The sequence below is a fragment of the Theropithecus gelada genome, chromosome 9 (genome assembly GCF_003255815.1).
Source record: "Theropithecus gelada isolate Dixy chromosome 9, Tgel_1.0, whole genome shotgun sequence".
Taxonomy (NCBI): Eukaryota; Metazoa; Chordata; class Mammalia; order Primates; family Cercopithecidae; genus Theropithecus; species Theropithecus gelada.
In genome coordinates, this window is record NC_037677.1 from 90,694,101 (window position 1) to 90,712,458 (window position 18,358).

At 41.5% G+C, this 18,358-nt stretch overlaps 1 protein-coding gene across 3 annotated transcripts in view; it reads left to right on the top strand.

Annotated features, from left to right (window-relative positions):
* PLCE1 (phospholipase C epsilon 1) overlaps positions 1–18,358 on the top strand; it is a 358,406-nt gene that overhangs the window by 313,131 nt on the left and 26,917 nt on the right. For all 3 annotated transcript variants that reach the window (XM_025396381.1, XM_025396382.1, XM_025396383.1), the window contains 4 exons: positions 4,643–4,774; positions 9,140–9,430; positions 15,237–15,400; positions 17,215–17,476. In XM_025396381.1, the coding sequence (XP_025252166.1) occupies positions 4,643–4,774; positions 9,140–9,430; positions 15,237–15,400; positions 17,215–17,476 (849 nt within the window). The remainder of the gene's footprint in view (positions 1–4,642; positions 4,775–9,139; positions 9,431–15,236; positions 15,401–17,214; positions 17,477–18,358) is intronic.

Sequence of the window (18,358 nt, forward strand, 5' to 3'; positions counted from 1 at the left end):
GAGCAGGCAGAGCCAGATGATCTGGAAGTCTGATTCTGAGGGGGATTTTGCCTCATTCTCCTTTGAATCCACCACACAGCCCACAGAGCAGGCGCTCAGGGATTCCATGGTGAGGCTTGTCCGGAAGATTCTGTGACTTCCAGGGTTCATTTTTATTCCTACACTGAAGGAGCCACATGGAGAGAGCCTTGCAAATGTCAGTCCATTCCCTGGATACACACTGTCATTTTCTCAGCACTGAGAGACAAGCTTTGTTCATCAAATAGTGGTTTGCTAACAAGCCATTTGAATGACAAAAGTAGAACCCTGCTGCCTTGGACAGCTCTGGGCTAGCTGGGTGTGGGTCCCTGGCACTGAATGTTGCCATTCCCCACAGAGAGCCTTGGCCATCCCCCATGGCTGTTCCGGGTTACTCAGATCCACAGTAGTGCTGCAGGTTGGAACACCTTGGAGGGCAAAGGGATGCATTTCAGGAAATGAGAGGGCTCGGAACAGAACTTTCAGGAGAATATCAACCAACACACCATTGAGAGGTAGCCCTGTTCACTGAAACTTAATTACCCTCGGTGCCTCCCAATATCTTGCAAAACCAGTGAAGACAGCTTTTTGGGCCTACAGTGACTGGGTAAGATGAGGCCCAGCTGTGCCCTGCAGAGCATGGCAGGCAAGGCACTCAGGAAGGAGAAGTAACCGTGTGACCCTGAGTGGCTCTCGGACTGTCCCCAGACTCAGCTTCTCTCCTGATTTTAGCAGTGCCAATATGTTGAATCCTCTGATGTGTCCGGAAAAGCATCCAGAAGAAAGCCTAGCACTGGTTATATTTACACTAACGCATCACTTAATCATAGAGAGACATTCTGAGAAATGCTTCATTAGATTATTTGGTCGTTGCGAAACATCATAGAGTGAACTTAGACAAAGCTGCAGTGTAGCCTACTACACACCTAGGCTAGATGGTGGAGCCGATTGCTCCTAGGCTACCAGCCTGTACAGCACGTTACTGTACTGAATACTGTAGGCAAGTGTAACACAATGAGAAGTATTTGTGCATGCAAACATACCTAAAAAGACAAGGTACAGTAAAACTATGACATGAAAGATTTAAAATGGTACATCTGTATAGGGCACTTATCATGAATGAAGCTTGCAGGCCTGGAAGTTGCTCTAGGTGGGTCGGTGAGTGAATGTGAAGACTTGGGACATTACTGTACATGACTATCAACTTTATAAACACTCTACACTAGGTTACACTACATTTATAAATAAAAAAATTTTCTTCAAAAATAAATTAACCTTAGCTTACTGTAACTTTTTATTTTATAAATTTTTATTTTTTTAACTTTTTGACTCTTTTGTAATCACACTTAGCTTAAAACACACACACACGTTGTATAATTGTATAAAAATATTTTCTTTCTTTTTTTATTTTTCTTTTTTAATTAGAGACCTGGCCTTGCTCTGTCATCCAGGCTAGAGTGCAGTGGTGGAATCATGGCTCACTGTAACCTTGAACTCCTGGGCTCAAGTGATCCTCCCACCCTAGTCTTCTGAGTAGCTGGGACTACAGGCACGTGCCACCAATACCTGGCTATTTTAAGAGACAAGGGTCTCACTATGTTGCCCAGGCTGATCTCCTGGACTGATCTGCCTTGGCCTCCCAAAGTACTGGAAATACAGGCATGAGCCATTGCACCCAGCCATTTTCTTTCTTTTTTTTTTTTTTTTTTTTTTCCATTCTGTGACTCTAGCCAAAGACATTTTCTTTCTTTATTCTATAAGATTTTCTCTATTTTTAATTTTTTTACTTCATTTTATTTTTTTTTTTACTTTTTAAACGTTTTTACTAAAAACTGAGATACAAGCACCCACATAAGCCTCAGTCTACACAGAGTCAAGTCACCAATATCAGTGTCTTCCACGTCCACATCTTGTCCTACTGAAGGTCTTCAGGGACAATAACAAGCATGGAGCTGTCATCTCCTGTGATAACAATGCTTTCTTCTGGAATACTTCCTGAAGGACCTGCCTGAGGCTGTTTTATTGTGTGTGTGTGTGTGTATATATATATATCTTAAATATATATATATACACACACTAATGTAGAAGGAGTATACTTTAAAATAATGATAAAAAGTGTAGTATAGTCAATATATAAACCAGTAACATATTTATTATTATCAAGTATGTTCTGTACATAATTGTATGTACTAGACTTCTATATGACTGGCAGTGCAGCAGATTTGTTTACACCAATCTAATCACAAACACTTGAGTAATGTGTTATGCTATCATGTTAGGACAGCAGAAGGTGACAGGAATTTTTCAGCTCCAGTACAATCTTAAATGGGACCACCATCATATACGTGGTCTGTTGACCTAAATGTTGTTTTGTGGCTAATGACTGTACATCGCTTGTCTAGTTAGGGAGTTGATTTCAAAGCTTCCAGACAAATTAGGATTTCTGAAGGAAGATGCCATCATATGCACTGGAGTCAATTTATTCTTTTTTTTTTTTTAGGTATTTTTTTTCTTTTTAGAGACAGAGTCTTGCTAAGTTGCCCAGGTTGGCCTCAGACTCCTGGCTCAAGTGATTCTCCTGCCTCAGCCTCCCAAGTCGCTGGGACTACTGGTGTGCACCACTGCATCTGGTTCTGGAGTTGGTGTATTCCTAAATACCTAGATGGCTTCTGCTCAAACTTCTATCTTGAAGCTTTAGTCACGTCAGATGTTCCAACATCTATATCTAAAATAAGCTTTCTCATTCACAATCGTAAGGGAAAACACAGATGAAAGGAAGACCCTAAAATTAACTAGAGACTCAGCTGAGGAAGGGAGGCAGCCACCAGGCTAACCGTGTGGATTTAAATCCCAGCTCTGTCTCTCCATGACCTTGACTTGAACAGTTATGTATGATAGCTGCTCTGCACCTGGGATTCCCTATCTATAAAAGGGGTGTAACAGTCCTAACCTAAAGGATTGCTGTAAAAATTAGCAATAAAGTATCTAGTGTGATTAGCACATCGTCTGGAACATGGCGAGTGGATCACTTGAGGTCAGGAGTTCGAGATCAGCCTGGACAACATGGGGAAATGCGTCCCTACTAAAAATACAAAAATTAGCCAGGTGTAGTGGTGCACACCTGTAATCCCAGTTTTCTGGAAATGTCGTTATTGGTAAGTGAGCCAACAGGGTAGTTGAAGGTTCTTTGTTGCTTCTTCATTATTTTTCTGGACTCCTTCTCACAATTCAAAATCCTTCCCCTTTTTTGATCACTCAGCCCTTGTTTACATTCTTCCCCTCCCCATCCCAAAAGAATAACCAGGCTCTTCCCTGAGATACCCACATACTGGTAGAAGATATTGACATGTGGCAGGATACATGCAAAACTCCAGAATGAACAGAGCCCCTCCCCCCAGCCCCCTCATCAGTTTTACTTGGGAGAAAATCCATTATTAAGTAATCGTGTCAAGAGTAAAATGTACACAAATATTAAGATCAAGGCATGAGAACTCAGTAGTCTAAGTTTGTGCATGTTTGCTATTGTGAATACTTTGGAGGAGAAAAAACACCTTAAAAGCCCCACGTTAAGCTATAATAAAAGCTACTATGGACTGAGCACTTCCCTGAACAAGACACACTACTCTATTATCTTGTTTATTCCTAACCACAGCCCATTTATGGATGAGGGAGTGATGTAGAGAGAGGTTAAGTAACTTGTGTGAGGTTGCCCTGCTAAGAACAGATTTTAAACCCAGCTGTCTCACTCCAAAGTGTGTGCTCTTAAATACCATTCTATCTTGTCTCCTCTGATGACGTTCTTGGAAGGTGTGTTATCATCTGAAAAAGGACCTCCTGAATGCTGCTTCAGCTTAGGGAATTACTCTCCAAAAGTACAATTATGACAGTGGGAACAATTTGGAGGCAATTCTGGCTTCACTGCTGCCTTCAGCTCGCTCTTTTTACATTGGAGCCAGGTCTATGTGGTGTGCATTCATTTCCTCATTCAGCAAATATGTATTCAGTTCCTGCTCTGCACCAGGCACTGTGCCAGGCATGAAGGATCCAGGGAGTGGTTAGACCAGGAGTGAGAAAGAGAAGCCATGCAACATCATTATCGCCATATTTCCCATTTAATCTTCAGACTAACCCTATGAGCGAGTTCCTATCATTACACACATTTTGTAGATAAGGAAACTGAGGAACAAAGAAGGAGGTGTTAAGTCAAGGCTAATACCAGTAGGAATTGAACCTAGACAACATGACACTAAAACTCAAGGAATAACCATTCCTTCATCTCTCCAAATTAAATAATTAGCCCCTGATGATTTCTAGCCACAGCACCTTCTTTCCATGCAGTTTTTCAAACTCTTTCTGATGCACAATCAGCTAAGTGTGTGTGTGATTTTGTGGTCATTCTACGATAAGCATGCAGTTCTTGTTGCATTTGCCTATAGAGATTTTTAAAACTTTGCTTTAATTGCCTACAGTGCTATTATTAACAGAACAAAAACTGCTAGTAGGGTTTCTGTACTAGGTTCCAAGGGAGTAGTAGGACTTCAAAATAAACATTAACGGGGATGGAAAATGTTGAGTTGCCTTGCTTGTAGTTTTTGGCTTATTTATTTTCATTTTATGGGAACAGGACTGTCAACTCTAAATGCATCTGGCTCTAACAGAGGAAAGGAAAGGAAAAGCAGGAAGTCCATTTTTGGCAACAATCCGGGCAGAATGAGCCCAGGGGAGACAGCATCATTTAACAAAACATCTGGAAAAAGTAAAGTCACTTTCTTACAATATCTTTGCTTGATTCTGCATGCTGGATGATTTAGATATTTTACCGTCTAAGCACTTCCCTTGAATTTTTAAATTCTTTTTCCATGAACGTTAATATTGTCTTAGTATAAATTTTTGTAATAGCTAATTTACACTTTTAATGTACTAAAAACAGCATTTCAGGTTTGGCACAGTGGCTCATGCCTGTAATCCCAGCACTTTTGGAGGCCAAGGCGGGTGGATCCCTTGAGGTCAGGAGTTCGAGACCAGCCTGGACAACATGATGAAATGCCGTCTCTACTAAAAATACAAAAATTAGCCGGGTGTGTTAGTGCACACCTGTAATCCCAGCTACTAGGGAGGTTGAGGCAAGAGAATCGCTTGAGCCCAGAAGGCAGAGGTTGCAGTGAGCCGAGATCACACCACTGTACCCCAGCCTGGGCGACAGAACAAGATTCTGTCTCAAAAAAAATTTTAAAATTAAAAATAAAAATAACATTTCACTGAAAATGTTTGAGCAGTGTTTACCTCATGAGTTAAAATTAGAGGCACCTTGGAACATTCTAGTGGTTTCTTGGAACTGTTCTCTTCACCGTTATAACTCCAGAATATATGGCTATTTTATTTCTAGTTACTTTTTATTATGAAAGTAATAAATTCTCATAGTTAAAAACTCAAACAATACAGAGTATTATTAAAATTCCTTTCCACTCAATGTCCTGGTACTGTTCTCCAGAGGTAACCACTGTTAAGTTTATTATGTTTTGTTCAAGAAAAATAAGATCCTTTTTAAGGTAATCCAAATAGGATACAGGCCTACTTCAGAGATATTGCAGGTTTGGTTCCAGACCACTACAATTAAGTGAATATCACAATAAAGTGAGTCACATTAATTTTTTGGTTTCCCAGTACATACAAAAGTTGTGTCTACACTATACCATAGTCTATTAAGTATGCAATAGCTTTATGTCTAAAAAATGTACATACTTCAATAGAAAATACTTTATTGATACAAAATGCTAACAATCATCTGAGCGTTTAGCAAGTTGTAATCTTTTTGCTGGTGTAGGGTGTTGCCTTGATGTTGATGGCTGCTGATTCATCAGGGGGTGATTGCTGAAGGCTGGGGTGTCTGGCAGTTTCTTACAAGAAGGCAACAGTGAAGTTTGCCACATCATCCGACTCTTCCTTTTACAAAAGATTTCTCTGTATCATGCAATGCTGTTTGATAGCATTTTACTCATGGTAGAACTTTCAAAATTGGAGTCAGACCTCAAACCCTGCTGCTGCTTTGTCAACTAAATGTATGAAATATTCTAAATCGTTTGTTGTCATGTCAACAATGTTCACAGGATCTCCACCAATAGTAGATTCCATCTCAAGAAACCACTTTCTTTGCTCATCCATTAAGAAGCAACTCCTTATCCATTCAAGTTTTATCATGACATTGTAGGAATTCAGTCACTTCTGCAGGCTACACTTCCAGTTCTCTTGCTGTTTCCACCATATCTGCAGTTACTCCCTCACTGAGGTTTTAAACCCCTCCAAGTGATCCATGAAGTTTGGAATTAACTTCTCCCAAACTTCTGTTAATGTTGTTCTTTTGACCTCCTCCCATGAATCATGAATGCTCTTAAGGGCGTCTAGAATGGTGAATTCTTTCTAGGAGGTTTTCATTTTATTTTCACCAGATCCATCAGAGGAATCACAACTTATGGAATCTTTAGCCTTATGAAATTTATTTCTTAAATAAGACTTAAAAGTTCAAATTACTCCTTGTCCCTGGGCTGCAGACTGGATACTGTGTTAGCAGACATGAAAAATCACGCTGTAAACAGATGTGCTGTCATCTAGGCTTTGTTGTTCCACTTACAGAACACAGGCAGAGTAGATTTAGCATGATTCTTAAGGGCCCTAGGATTTTCAGAATGGTCCATGAGCATTGGCTTCAACTTCAAGTCATCAGCTGCATTAGCCCCTAACAAAAGAGACAGCCTTTTCTTCGAAGCCAGGCCTTGACTTATCTTCTCTAGCTATGAAAGTCCTAGGTGGCATCTTCTTCTAATAGAAGCCTGTTTCATTTACATTAAAAATCTGTTGTTTGGCCAGGCGTGGTGGCTCACGCCTGTAATCCCAACACTTTGGGAGGCCGAGGCGGGCGGATCACAAGGTCAGGAGATTGAGACCATCCTGGTTAACACGGTGAAACCCCGTCTCTACTCAAAATACAAAAAAAATTAGCTGGGCATGGTGGTGGGCGCCTGTAGTCCCAGCTACTCAGGAGGCTGAGGCAGGAGAATGGCGTGAACCTGGGAGGTGGAGCTTGCAGTGAGCTGAGATCGCGCCACTGCACTCCAGCCTGGGCGACAGAGTGAGATGCCATCTCAAAAAAAAAAAAAAAAAGATCTGTTGTTTAATGTAGCCACCTTCATCAGTGATCTCAGCTGGATCTCACGAATAACTTGTTGGAGTTCTCCATCAGTACTTGCTGATTTTTTGTTACGGAGATGACTTCTTTCCTTAAACCTCATGAACCAACCTCTGCTAGCTTCCAACTTTTCTTCTGCAGCTTCCTCACTTCTCTCAACCTTCATAAAACAGAAGAGAGTTCAGGGCCTTACTCTCAATTAGGCTTTGGCTTAAAATACGTTGTGACTGGTTTAGTCTTCTATCCAGACCACTAAAACTTTCTCCATATCACTAATAAGGCTGTTTGGCTTCCTTATCTTTTGTGTGTTCACTGGAGTAGCACTTTTAGTTTCTTTCAAGAACTTTTCCTTTGCATTCATAACTTAGCTAACTGTTTATCACAAGATGCCTAATTTTTGACCTGTCTTGGCCTTTGACATGCCTTTCTCACTAAGCTTAATTATTTCTAGCTTTTTATTTCTTTTTTTTGAGGTGGAGTCTTGCTCTGTTGCCCAGGCTGGAATGCAGTGGCGCAATCTCAGCTCACTGCAGCCTCCACCTCCAGGGTTCAAGTGATTCTCCTGTCTCAGCCTCCCGAGTAGCTGGGATTAAAGGTGCGTCTGCCTGGCTAATTTTTGTATTTTTAGTAGAGACGGGGTTTCACCATGTTAACCAGGCTGGTCTCGAACTCTTGACCCCTGGTGATCCACCCGCCTCAGCCTCCCAAAGTGCTGGGATTATAGGCATGAGCCACCGTGGCCAGCCTAGCTTTTGATTTCAAGTGAGAAACGTGTGATTCTCCCTTTCACTTGAACATTTAGAGGCCATTGTAGGGTTATTAATTGGCCTTATGTCAGTATTGTTGTGTCTCAGGGAATAGCGAGGCACGAGGAGAGGGAAAGAGATGGGTGAAGGACTGGTGGGTAGAGCAGTCAGAGCATGCACATTCGTCAATTAAGTTTACCATCTAATGGGTATGGTTCATGGCACCCCAAAACAATTACAATAAAACATCAAAGATCCCTCATCACAGATCACCATAACAGATATATAATAATGTTTAAAAGTTTGAAATTTTGCAAGAATTACTAAAATGTGACACAGAGACACAAAGTGAGTGCATGCTGTTGGAAAAATTGCACCAATAAACTTGCTGGAGGCAGGGCTGCCCCAAACTTTAAATGTGTTTAAAAAAAAAAAAAAAAGGCGCAGTATCTGCAAAGTGCAATAAAACAAAGCACAATAAAACAAGGTATGCCTGTATAACCAAACATACATGTATAACCTTTATACTTGCTGTAACTTTTCACATAATTTCTGTATATATAGCTTTGTTATTCTCTTTAATGCCTGTGTGGTGGTCCACTGCACGGATATACTGTCATTTATTTAATCACTTCTTCACTGATACATTTGAGTTGCTTCTTGGTTTGATTGGATTTTGTTATTTCCTATGAAAAACAATGCTGGCGTGAATATCTTTAAACATATATTGTTTATTTGTGCAAATATACCACAACTCAGATGAAGTACTGAGGCAAAGGACTTCCAGGCTTTTTAATTTAAACTGATGTTGCCACATTCATTTTGTTTTGTTTCTTGTGGGGTTTTTTTTGTTTGGTTTTATTTTATTTTTTACTTTTTGTAGAGATGGGCTCTCACCATGTTGCCCAGGCTGGTCTTGAACTTCTGGGCTCAAGCGATCCTCCCACCCTGACCTCCCAAAGTGCTGGGATTATAGGAATGAGCCAGCACACTCAGCCACCACACTCATTTTAAAACTAAGTAGCCACCATGTTTTTTCAAAGGGCAAGCTAACTCACAAGTAAAATCCAAGAGGTATTCTGATGTGGTTTATATGCTATGACTGTTTAGTGGGATGTTGTTCAAGGTTTATCTTACTAAAATATTTAAAGTTTTCTACACTAATCTGTGGCTAATTTCTTGGGGGGTTTAGGTTCCTGTGAAGGCATTCGACAGACCTGGGAGGAATCTTCTTCCCCTCTCAACCCAACCACATCCCTCAGTGCTATCATTAGAACTCCTAAATGTTATCATATCTCGTCGCTGAATGAAAATGCCGCCAAACGTCTGTGTCGCAGGTATTCTCAGAAACTGATCCAGCATACCGCCTGTCAGCTGCTGAGAACTTACCCTGCTGCCACCCGCATCGACTCCTCCAACCCGAACCCCATCATGTTCTGGCTCCATGGGATACAGCTCGTGGCACTCAACTACCAGACCGATGGTAAGGGGCCTGCACGCTCACCTCTCTCCTTTGCATCTTACATTTCAGTAAATGCAGTTTGACAACATTTTTTCAAATGAGCAAGATTCCAGACTGGGGCACACCGTATGTGAGAGTAAAAATATGATGATGGAAAACAGAAGTGAATTTGATACTGAATTGTGCCTCTCATGTTTCAGATTAAGGTGATAGAAAAGAACCTTGAAGAACCTTGAAGGGGCCTGTAAGGTCTCCTGGTCCTGCCCCTTTTTTAATGCAGTTTTTCAAACACCAAGCTGCTCTTGACAGAGCCGTGCCTGGTTTATGTTTAAAGCTCTTTTTGGAGCAGGGATTTCCTAACACCGCCTAGTTAACCTGTCTCACTACGCAGTTGTTCTTGCAGTCAAAAAGTAATGTCGCTCCAGCCAGTTTGCAAATTAAAACCATTTTAGCTTCTTATCCTTTTGGAATTGAGATGGAGAATAATGGTCAGTGCCCCAGGAGTAGCTAACAAAAGGAAAACAAGTATGTGAAGTACATGAACAGAGTAAGTAGTGATCATGTTTCTCCATAGTCAATGAGACTCTGATATGAGGCCTAACACTCCAGAGTAGAAGCTGCCATTGATTGCACGCTCACTGTGCATTAGGCAGTACACTGAATTCTTGACCCCCTATTATCTGATTTAGTCTTCACAACAGCTCTGAAGTTGTGTACCTTTATGATCGCCATTTCTCAGATGAGCAAACCAAGGCACAAATTGGTTAATTTGTTGAAGGTAGGATGACTTGTACTAAAAAATTCAAGGAGTCTGGAAGTTTAAAAGAGAAAGAATTTTGTTTCCACTTGGTTATGGGGGAGGAAAGGAGCTACAGAAGGTGAGGAAAGAGTAGAAAAATGTTTCCTTAAAACTCATTCATAAACCACAGTTTTTCCTTTGAACAGTCAAGCAGCAGGCAGCTGTTATCATTCATGTCCCGTGAACTGAATCCAGTCTCATCTAACCATGCTGAACCACAAACCACAGTATGGCCTTGTCTCCAGCTGAGGTCAAACCACAGCTTTAGCTCTGGGACCAGCTAGCTACCTGGCACTGGTGCCAACAACACCCATTGGTGGATGACCCCAAAGACATATGATTAGAGATATTGGTCACGTTCCTGCCCTTGTTATATGTGCTTCTTTCAGTTAAAATTAAATAAGATGATGCCAGTGAAGTACCATATTTAGCATAGTGCCTGGCACATAGAGAGCATTCTACAAAGGTTAACTATCATTGAGTGTGTTTGATAAGTTATGAAAACAGTATGATTTGGGCTCGCAAATGGAAATAATCGTGAAATACTTTCAAAGTTGTAAAAATTTTATTTTCTATTTCTGTTCATTCTTTTCTGAGTGGCTTGTGGGTTCGCATCTCTAGCCCTGTCTGTAGTCCTGTGTCCACCTGGTGCCATTGGTTGTTATACCGGCATATTTTCAGTAAACTGAAGTCACTATCAAAAGATTTTCTCAAGGAAATGGAAGTGCATTTGGTTTTGGATGTGCCCTTTCTCCAGAAGTGCCAGGACTGGTGTAGACACACTGGCTCCACTGATGGCAAAAGGGAGCCACAGGTGAAGGGAACACAGGGAGCTGCCACTCCGTGGGTCACCCTGCTGTCCAGAAGTACAGACTAACGCTGCCTGTCCTCCACTCACCCTTAAAGGCTTTGCCTCTATTCCAAATCAAGTTGGGATTGAGAGTACATCTTTAAGCCATCCCAATCAAATGGCTGTGCTGGGTGGTTCCTCCTCAAATTTCTCTGCATAATCTTCCAAACCGGGAAAAGGTGCTATCACATAACCTCTCTCCATTCAATGTGCTGATTAAACATCTCCCCATGTTGGACAAAGTACAAGCAACATGGAGTATCAGTGTGTTCATCTGTAAAAATGGTCTTCATTTCTGCAAACTGGGGGTAGAGCCTGATTTCATATTAATACTTTGCACACAGTAGTTTCTCAGTAAATGCTTGCTACTCTCAGTTGAGGCAGATTATCTCCATCAGCCCCACTGCAATATGAACATGTGGTTCTTGATTTTTGGTCAAGATCTTTTCCAAGTATTTACTTCTCTGAATTGCAAATTCAAACAGATAGATAAGGCCAGGTGCAGTGGCTCACACCTGTAATCCCAGCACTTTGGGAGGCTGAGGTGGGTGGATCACTTCCGGCCAGGAGTTCGAGGCCAGCCTAGCCAGCGTGGTGAAACCCCACCTCTACTAAAAATATTTAAAAAAAAAAAAAATAGTGGGGCTTGGTGGTATACACCTGTAGTCTCAGCTACTTGGAAGGCTGAGCGGGAAGCAGAGATTGCAGTGTATCAATATTGCGCCACTGCATTCCAGCCTGGGTGACAGAGCGAGACTCTGTCTCAAAAAATACATAGATGGGGTCGGGTATGACGGCTCATGCCTGTAATCCCAGCACTTTGGGAGGCCAAGGCAGGTGAATCACCTGAGGTCAGGAGTTTGAGACCAGCCTGGCCAACATGATGAAACCCCATCTGTACTAAAAGACAAAAACTAGCCAGGCATGGTAGCGCGTGCCTGTAGTCCCAGCTACTCAGGAGGCTAAGGCAAAAGAATCGCTTGAACCCAGGAGGCAAAGATTGCAGTCAGCCGAGATCGCACCACTGCACTCCAGCCTGGGCGACAAAGCGAGACACTATCTCAAAAAAAAAAGAAAAAGAAATATAGATAGATAGATCGATCCAATAGATTGATAAGAGTCAACAACTGAAGCATCATTTTTCAATTGTTGAAAAGAATTTCCAGGCTAGGAAGTGCTTGATTTTCCATGAAGCATCCCAACCAAATAGCAGAGAAACCCTCCCAGGGCCAACCTCCCAAGAGGTTTCATGGATCTTCTGCTCTGCGACTTCCTGGATTTCAGAGGATTCTAATGTTCCAAGTGGGTGTCCGTGGACTTAGGGCCATCCCTTCCCAAGCTTTCTGCTGGTTCCATCAACTCCAAGGAGGTCTGAAGTGATCTGGAACTAGGAGTTTCCCAGATCAATACTCAATAAAACCAACTCTTGAGTTTAGAAACTGACCTGAGGCTGGTATGCAAACCCCTGGTTATTGCTGGCAACAGACCCTCTAAGTTCTTTGCATCTGAGGCAGAACAGTACCTTACCATGTGTAAACATGCAACCCTAGTCAAAAGAAAAACCTCTTTTTTTAAAGAATTTATTAAGCTTTTTTGAATGACAGACTTTTCCAGTCCTCATATATAAGGATAAACATTATGTGAATGGTGTCTACATAATGCAGAGTATTTTAACGAGTAGAAGACCATCAAGGCAGTGGTATGCTTGATCTATCACTATGTGCATTGTTTCAGAGGTGTAGCAGGGTTACACTGATTTGTGCATACTCTTTCACTTGGTTGGAATGATGATTTTTAAACTATAGCCCCAGATGAAGTTCTGGGACCATGTCCAGGGGACAGTAAGAGGGCTAGATTTGAGGTCCCACCTTTATTTCAAACTGTGTGGCTCTACGTGGATCTCTTTTACATGTTAGGTCACCAAGTTAGATTTCAGTTAAGAAACTGAGCATTAGGGGAAAGAGCTGATGCATGCCGGGCTTAATACTTAGGGAATGAGTTGATAGGTGCAGCAAACCACCATGGCACGTGTTTACCTATGTAACAAACCTGCATATCCTGCATATGTACCCCTGAACTTAAAACAGCAAAATAAAATAATTTTTTAAAAGCTTCAAAGTTTTAATAATAGCTTTAGAGTTTTGGCTTTACAGCTTTAAAGTTTTGGAAAACTATTAGGATAGACACGGTGCTACTGAAATCACTTGAGATTGATGTCATGATCACAAAAAAATATAGTTACTGTTTATTGAGCACCTTGTATATGCCAAATCTCATTTACTGTATCCACACCCCTATAAGATGTACATTATATGGCTCAGTAGTTAAGAATGGGAACAATGGGTTAGGCCATCTGGGCTCGATTTATAATGTCCACCACTTACTAGTTATGTTCCTTGGGTGTTTTCGCTTTTTGTGCTTCAGTTTCCTCATCCATAAAAATGGAGATACTAAAAGGATCTGCTTCATAGATTATTGGGAGATACCTGATACATATAACGTGCTTAGAATGGTGTCTGGTCCTTAGTAAGAGTGCGAGTATGAGCTGCCATTGCTGTTGTTAGTACTATGTATCCATTTCACCTTTACCCACCCCATATGAGGTAGTTGGCTTTACCCTCTTTGCTACCCTCACCATGTCTGTGTTCCTCTGTCACGAAGTAGCCTGAGAAGAGAATTTTCTCCCAGTGCAGGTGAGGCAGCATGGCCACAATGAACCAGTCACATCAGGACTGGCAGGGGCCTGAGAGATGAGGTCCTCTGCACTCATTTTACAGATAAGGAGCTTTCATATGTCTAAGACACCTTACACCAGGAATTCCTGAACACAATACTGGCCAACCCCACAGACATGGAAACATTTTACAGACGAGACAAGTAGAGGCCAACTTTTCATTGCCCCAAGGTGCTTACTGCACTTTGCCTTGATGTGGTCCATGTACAAAGTTCATTCTTGCACGTGGAAGGAATCTATCAGAGGGAATATTCATCAGATGCGTCTCATCAACTTTTTGCTCATTTGGGTAACTTTTATACAGACTTGTGCCATCAGGTGAGCATTTGAGTAAGAGCCTAGAAACAGTGCAGGAATCCAATTGTTCATCAAAGTACTGTGCCAAATAAAATTTGGCAACACAAAACTCAAAGCTTCTGTGAAGGTTCCTGATGTTTATGACTGAGGGGATTGTGGACATGATGTGAATCAGATGTGATTTTTTTTTTCCATGTTTACAATTTTTAAAAAAGTAGATGTATTGTAATTTATGGGATGAAATTAAGATTTCAAGGAAAAGCATGTTTTTCTGTCTATTCTCCTATTCTTTCTTGTATAATTAAGATTCTTATCTTACATTTGAAATAGCAAGAATTGTCCATACCATTGTCTGCATGGTTTAGAGATAAGCCATTATTCCTTTCTAAAATTTAGTATCAAATAAGGTACAGTTGCCCCTCCATATCCTTGGGTTCCACATCTGTGGATTCAACCAGCTGTGGATTGAAAATATTCATTAGAAAAATGAATGGTCGTATCTGCACTGAACATATACAGCCTTGTTTCATTGTGTTTTTTTCCCCTAAACAATACAGTATGGCAACCATTTACATAGCATTTACATTGGATTAGGTATTATAAGTAATCTAGAGATGATTTTAAGTGTACAGAAGAGGGAGCATACATTCAGGGCAACTTGAATCTATGCTCCCAGGGGAAAAAAAAGAAAAAATGTACAGAAGGATGGTATAGGTTATAATGCAAATTCTACACCATCTATATCACAGACCTGAGCATCTGTGGACTTTGGTACCTTCTCATCCTGCAACCAATCCCCCATGGCCAACTGTATTTCACAAGATTTTTCAGACAGATGTAGCAAATATTTGCAAAGGTGCTTTTAAGTGGTGGAACCTAGTTTGGAGTGGTAACACAGGGCAATCCATAGACTGTAAGCCCCAGAGAGACAGGAATTTTTCTCTTATTACCTGCTGTATCTGATGCCTCACACAACTTGGCATATAGTAGGCATTTATCAATCTGTGGGACGAATGGGTGATTATCTCTTTTTCATGCTGGAGCTTAGGGAAAATTGATGCAAAGTTCTTTTGAACTTTAAATTTATTAGATGATACTTAAGTGACAAAGTAACATGCTATATTGGCTTGTTGTTGTTGTTTTACAGATCTCCCTTTACATTTAAATGCTGCAATGTTTGAGGCAAATGGTGGTTGTGGTTATGTTTTGAAACCTCCAGTTCTGTGGGACAAGAACTGCCCGATGTATCAGAAGTTTTCTCCACTGGAAAGAGATCTGGACAGCATGGATCCTGTAGTCTATTCTTTAACTGTAAGTACAGCCCCTAGAGAAAGAACTTAAGGTTGGCTTTAAGCCTTTCTGAAAATGAACTGGTTTTGAATTCAAGGCATTGGAAAGCTGTCATGTCACAATTTTGGTCATACAGATTTAGTTCCCAGAATAATGTATTTATCTCCCAGGAAGCAGTAGCTATGGCTAGGCAAGCTGTTGCCAGACACTGTGTTTGCCAGAGCCCAGGAGCAGGACTTATGAGGTCCCTGCTTCACCTGAGGTACTGATGATGGTAACTCTGTCTTCCAGGGCCCACAGAATCATAACTATGAGTATAGCCCATGAAAGTTGCGCTTTTTGTTAGATCAGCTCATGTTAAGCTCCAAAGCTCTAAGATCAGACAAACTTGCGTCAATATATAAATACAATTAAGTATATTTTCTCGTTATAATTTAACCTTTATCATTCATGGGCCTTTCCTTATTCCTTTTCACCTAATTAACTTATTGTCAAAACTCCATAGGCTCTTCTTAAAAACAGAGACCTGGCCAGGTGTGATTGCTCACACCTGTAATCCCAACAATTTGGGAGGCCCAGGTGGGTAGATCGCTTTGAGCTCAAGAGTTTGAGACCAGCCAGGGCAACATGGCGAAACCCTGTTTCTACAAAAAATAACAAAAAAAATTAGCCAGGCATGGTGGCTCATGCCTGTAGTCCCAGCTATTTGGGAGTCTGAGGCTGGAGAATCACTTGAGTCCAGAAAGCAGAGGTTGCAATGAGCCAAGATTACACCACTGCACTCCAGCCTGGGTGACAGAGTGAGACACTGTTTCAACAAAACAAAACAACAACAGAGACCTGGTCATCTCTTTCCACCTTTAGATCTTGTCTCTCTCCCTCCACAGGAAGAATGCCAGGCAGCCCTCCAAGTACGACACCCCCAAACCCCTGGGATAACCCCATTCACAGACTTTCCTACCACCCAAACTGCTTTTTCTCTTTCCCTAAGACAGCAGGACAGTAGCCTCTTTCCTATTTGTTTTCGTTTTTTTTTTAGCTAGGGGCGAGGGTAGTTTTATCTGTTTACAGAAAGCTGTGAATTAATTCCTAACATGTCTGCAACTTGCTCCAAAATGAAACTGATCAAGAAAATGGTTTTGAAGTTATGAAACATATTCCTATGACATTTTGAACAGAATATTAGTAACAAATTTATTATTATATTGAGTAAAGTCGTCTTTTGTGAGAAATTTAACTTCATCTTGTTTGGTTTTTTAAGATAGTTGAACATTTTGATAGTTGAAAGGTTACAGTTAAGTGAATGATGTTGACAAAATAGGCTTTTCACATGACTCCAGTCATGTGATTACCCAGTTACAATCACTTACTTTTTTTTTTTTTTTTTTTTTTTTTTTTGAGATGGAGTCTTGCTCTGTCACCAGGCTGGAGTGCAGTGGTGTGATCTCAGCTCACTGCAACCTCTGCTTCCTGGGTTCAAGCGATTTCCCTGCCTCAGCCTCCCTAATAGCTGGGACTACAGGCGCGCACCACCATGCCCAGCTAATATTTTGTTATTTTAGTAGAGATGGGGTTTTACCAAGTTGGCCAGGATGGTCTCGATCTCCTGACCTCGTGATCTGCTCACTTCAGCCTCCCAAAGTGCTGGGATTACAGGCGTGAGCCACTGCTCCCGGCCCTACAATCACTTACTTTTTAAACAGTTTTATTCATCATTCACTTTGTCCATTCCAGTGTTCTTGGGATTCCTTTGCAGAGGGAAGCGGTGAGGTATAGAGGTTGTCTTTCGTTTTTATCCTCAGTGACTTTGATCCCTTTTGTCTCCCTCACTCTAGATTGTCTCTGGTCAGAATGTGTGCCCCAGTAACAGCACGGGAAGCCCGTGCATTGAAGTCGACGTCCTGGGCATGCCTCTGGACAGCTGCCATTTCCGCACAAAGCCCATCCATCGAAACACCCTGAACCCCATGTGGAACGAGCAGTTTCTGTTCCGCGTTCACTTCGAAGATCTTGTATTTCTTCGTCTTGCAGTTGTGGAAAACAACAGTTCAGCGGTAACTGCTCAGAGAATCATTCCACTGAAAGCTTTAAAACGAGGTAGAATAAAATTGTCCAAATGTTAATCATTGTTGTAGCTTGACGATGGATGCCAGAATTTCCTTATACTCTTCTCTCTTCTTTTGTGTTTGACATTTTCCTATAAAGAAGTTGAAATAAGAAGCAAAAGGAAATACAGATTGGAGCACTTTTGAAGCACGTCTCAAAAGAAATTTTTCTTTTACATTTTTTAAGAATCTGCGGTATTAACAAGATCCCTTGTAAAGTGCAGCCTCACCCACACCTGCTGATGTTGGGAGCAGTGGTTGTTGCACTCACATTTCCACACAGTTTTCTTCCTAAATACTACCCACAGCACTGCTGGCAGTTTGAAAGCAGGGATTGAAATAAGGAGAGGAAACAGAGATGTCGGAGGGGTCGGGTGTGGTGGTGGCCTAAGTGACCGTGAGGTTGGAGTCGGTGCCTGGCAGAAGTCCAGTTTTGGAAGCTGGGACTGGTTTTCAGGTGCAGGAAGAGGGTAATGAAGAATTCTGGGCAAAGGCTAGAGCTGTTGGCTTGTGGATTGGCTTTGCTGTGGCACTCGGATAAATTTCAGCCTGTGCATCATGTTTTTGTTTTGTTTTGTTTTATTTTGTTTTGTTTTTGAGATGGAGTCTGGCTCTGTCGCCCAGGCTGGAGTGCAGTGGCGCGATTGACAGTTTCCCTTTCTAACATGCTCCCAGGTGCGCTGGCTCTGATGGTCTCCTTTGAGCACCAATGTTCTAAGTACGCACTTCCTCTCCCAGCCACACTCAAGCTGCCATCCTCGGAGCTCACAAACACATTACAGTTTCCTACTTTGTGTTCTTTTCCTGTTTCTCTTCTCTGTGCTAGTAGCCTGTGGTCATTTAATTAGTCAATACCACAGACTAGGTGGCTTGA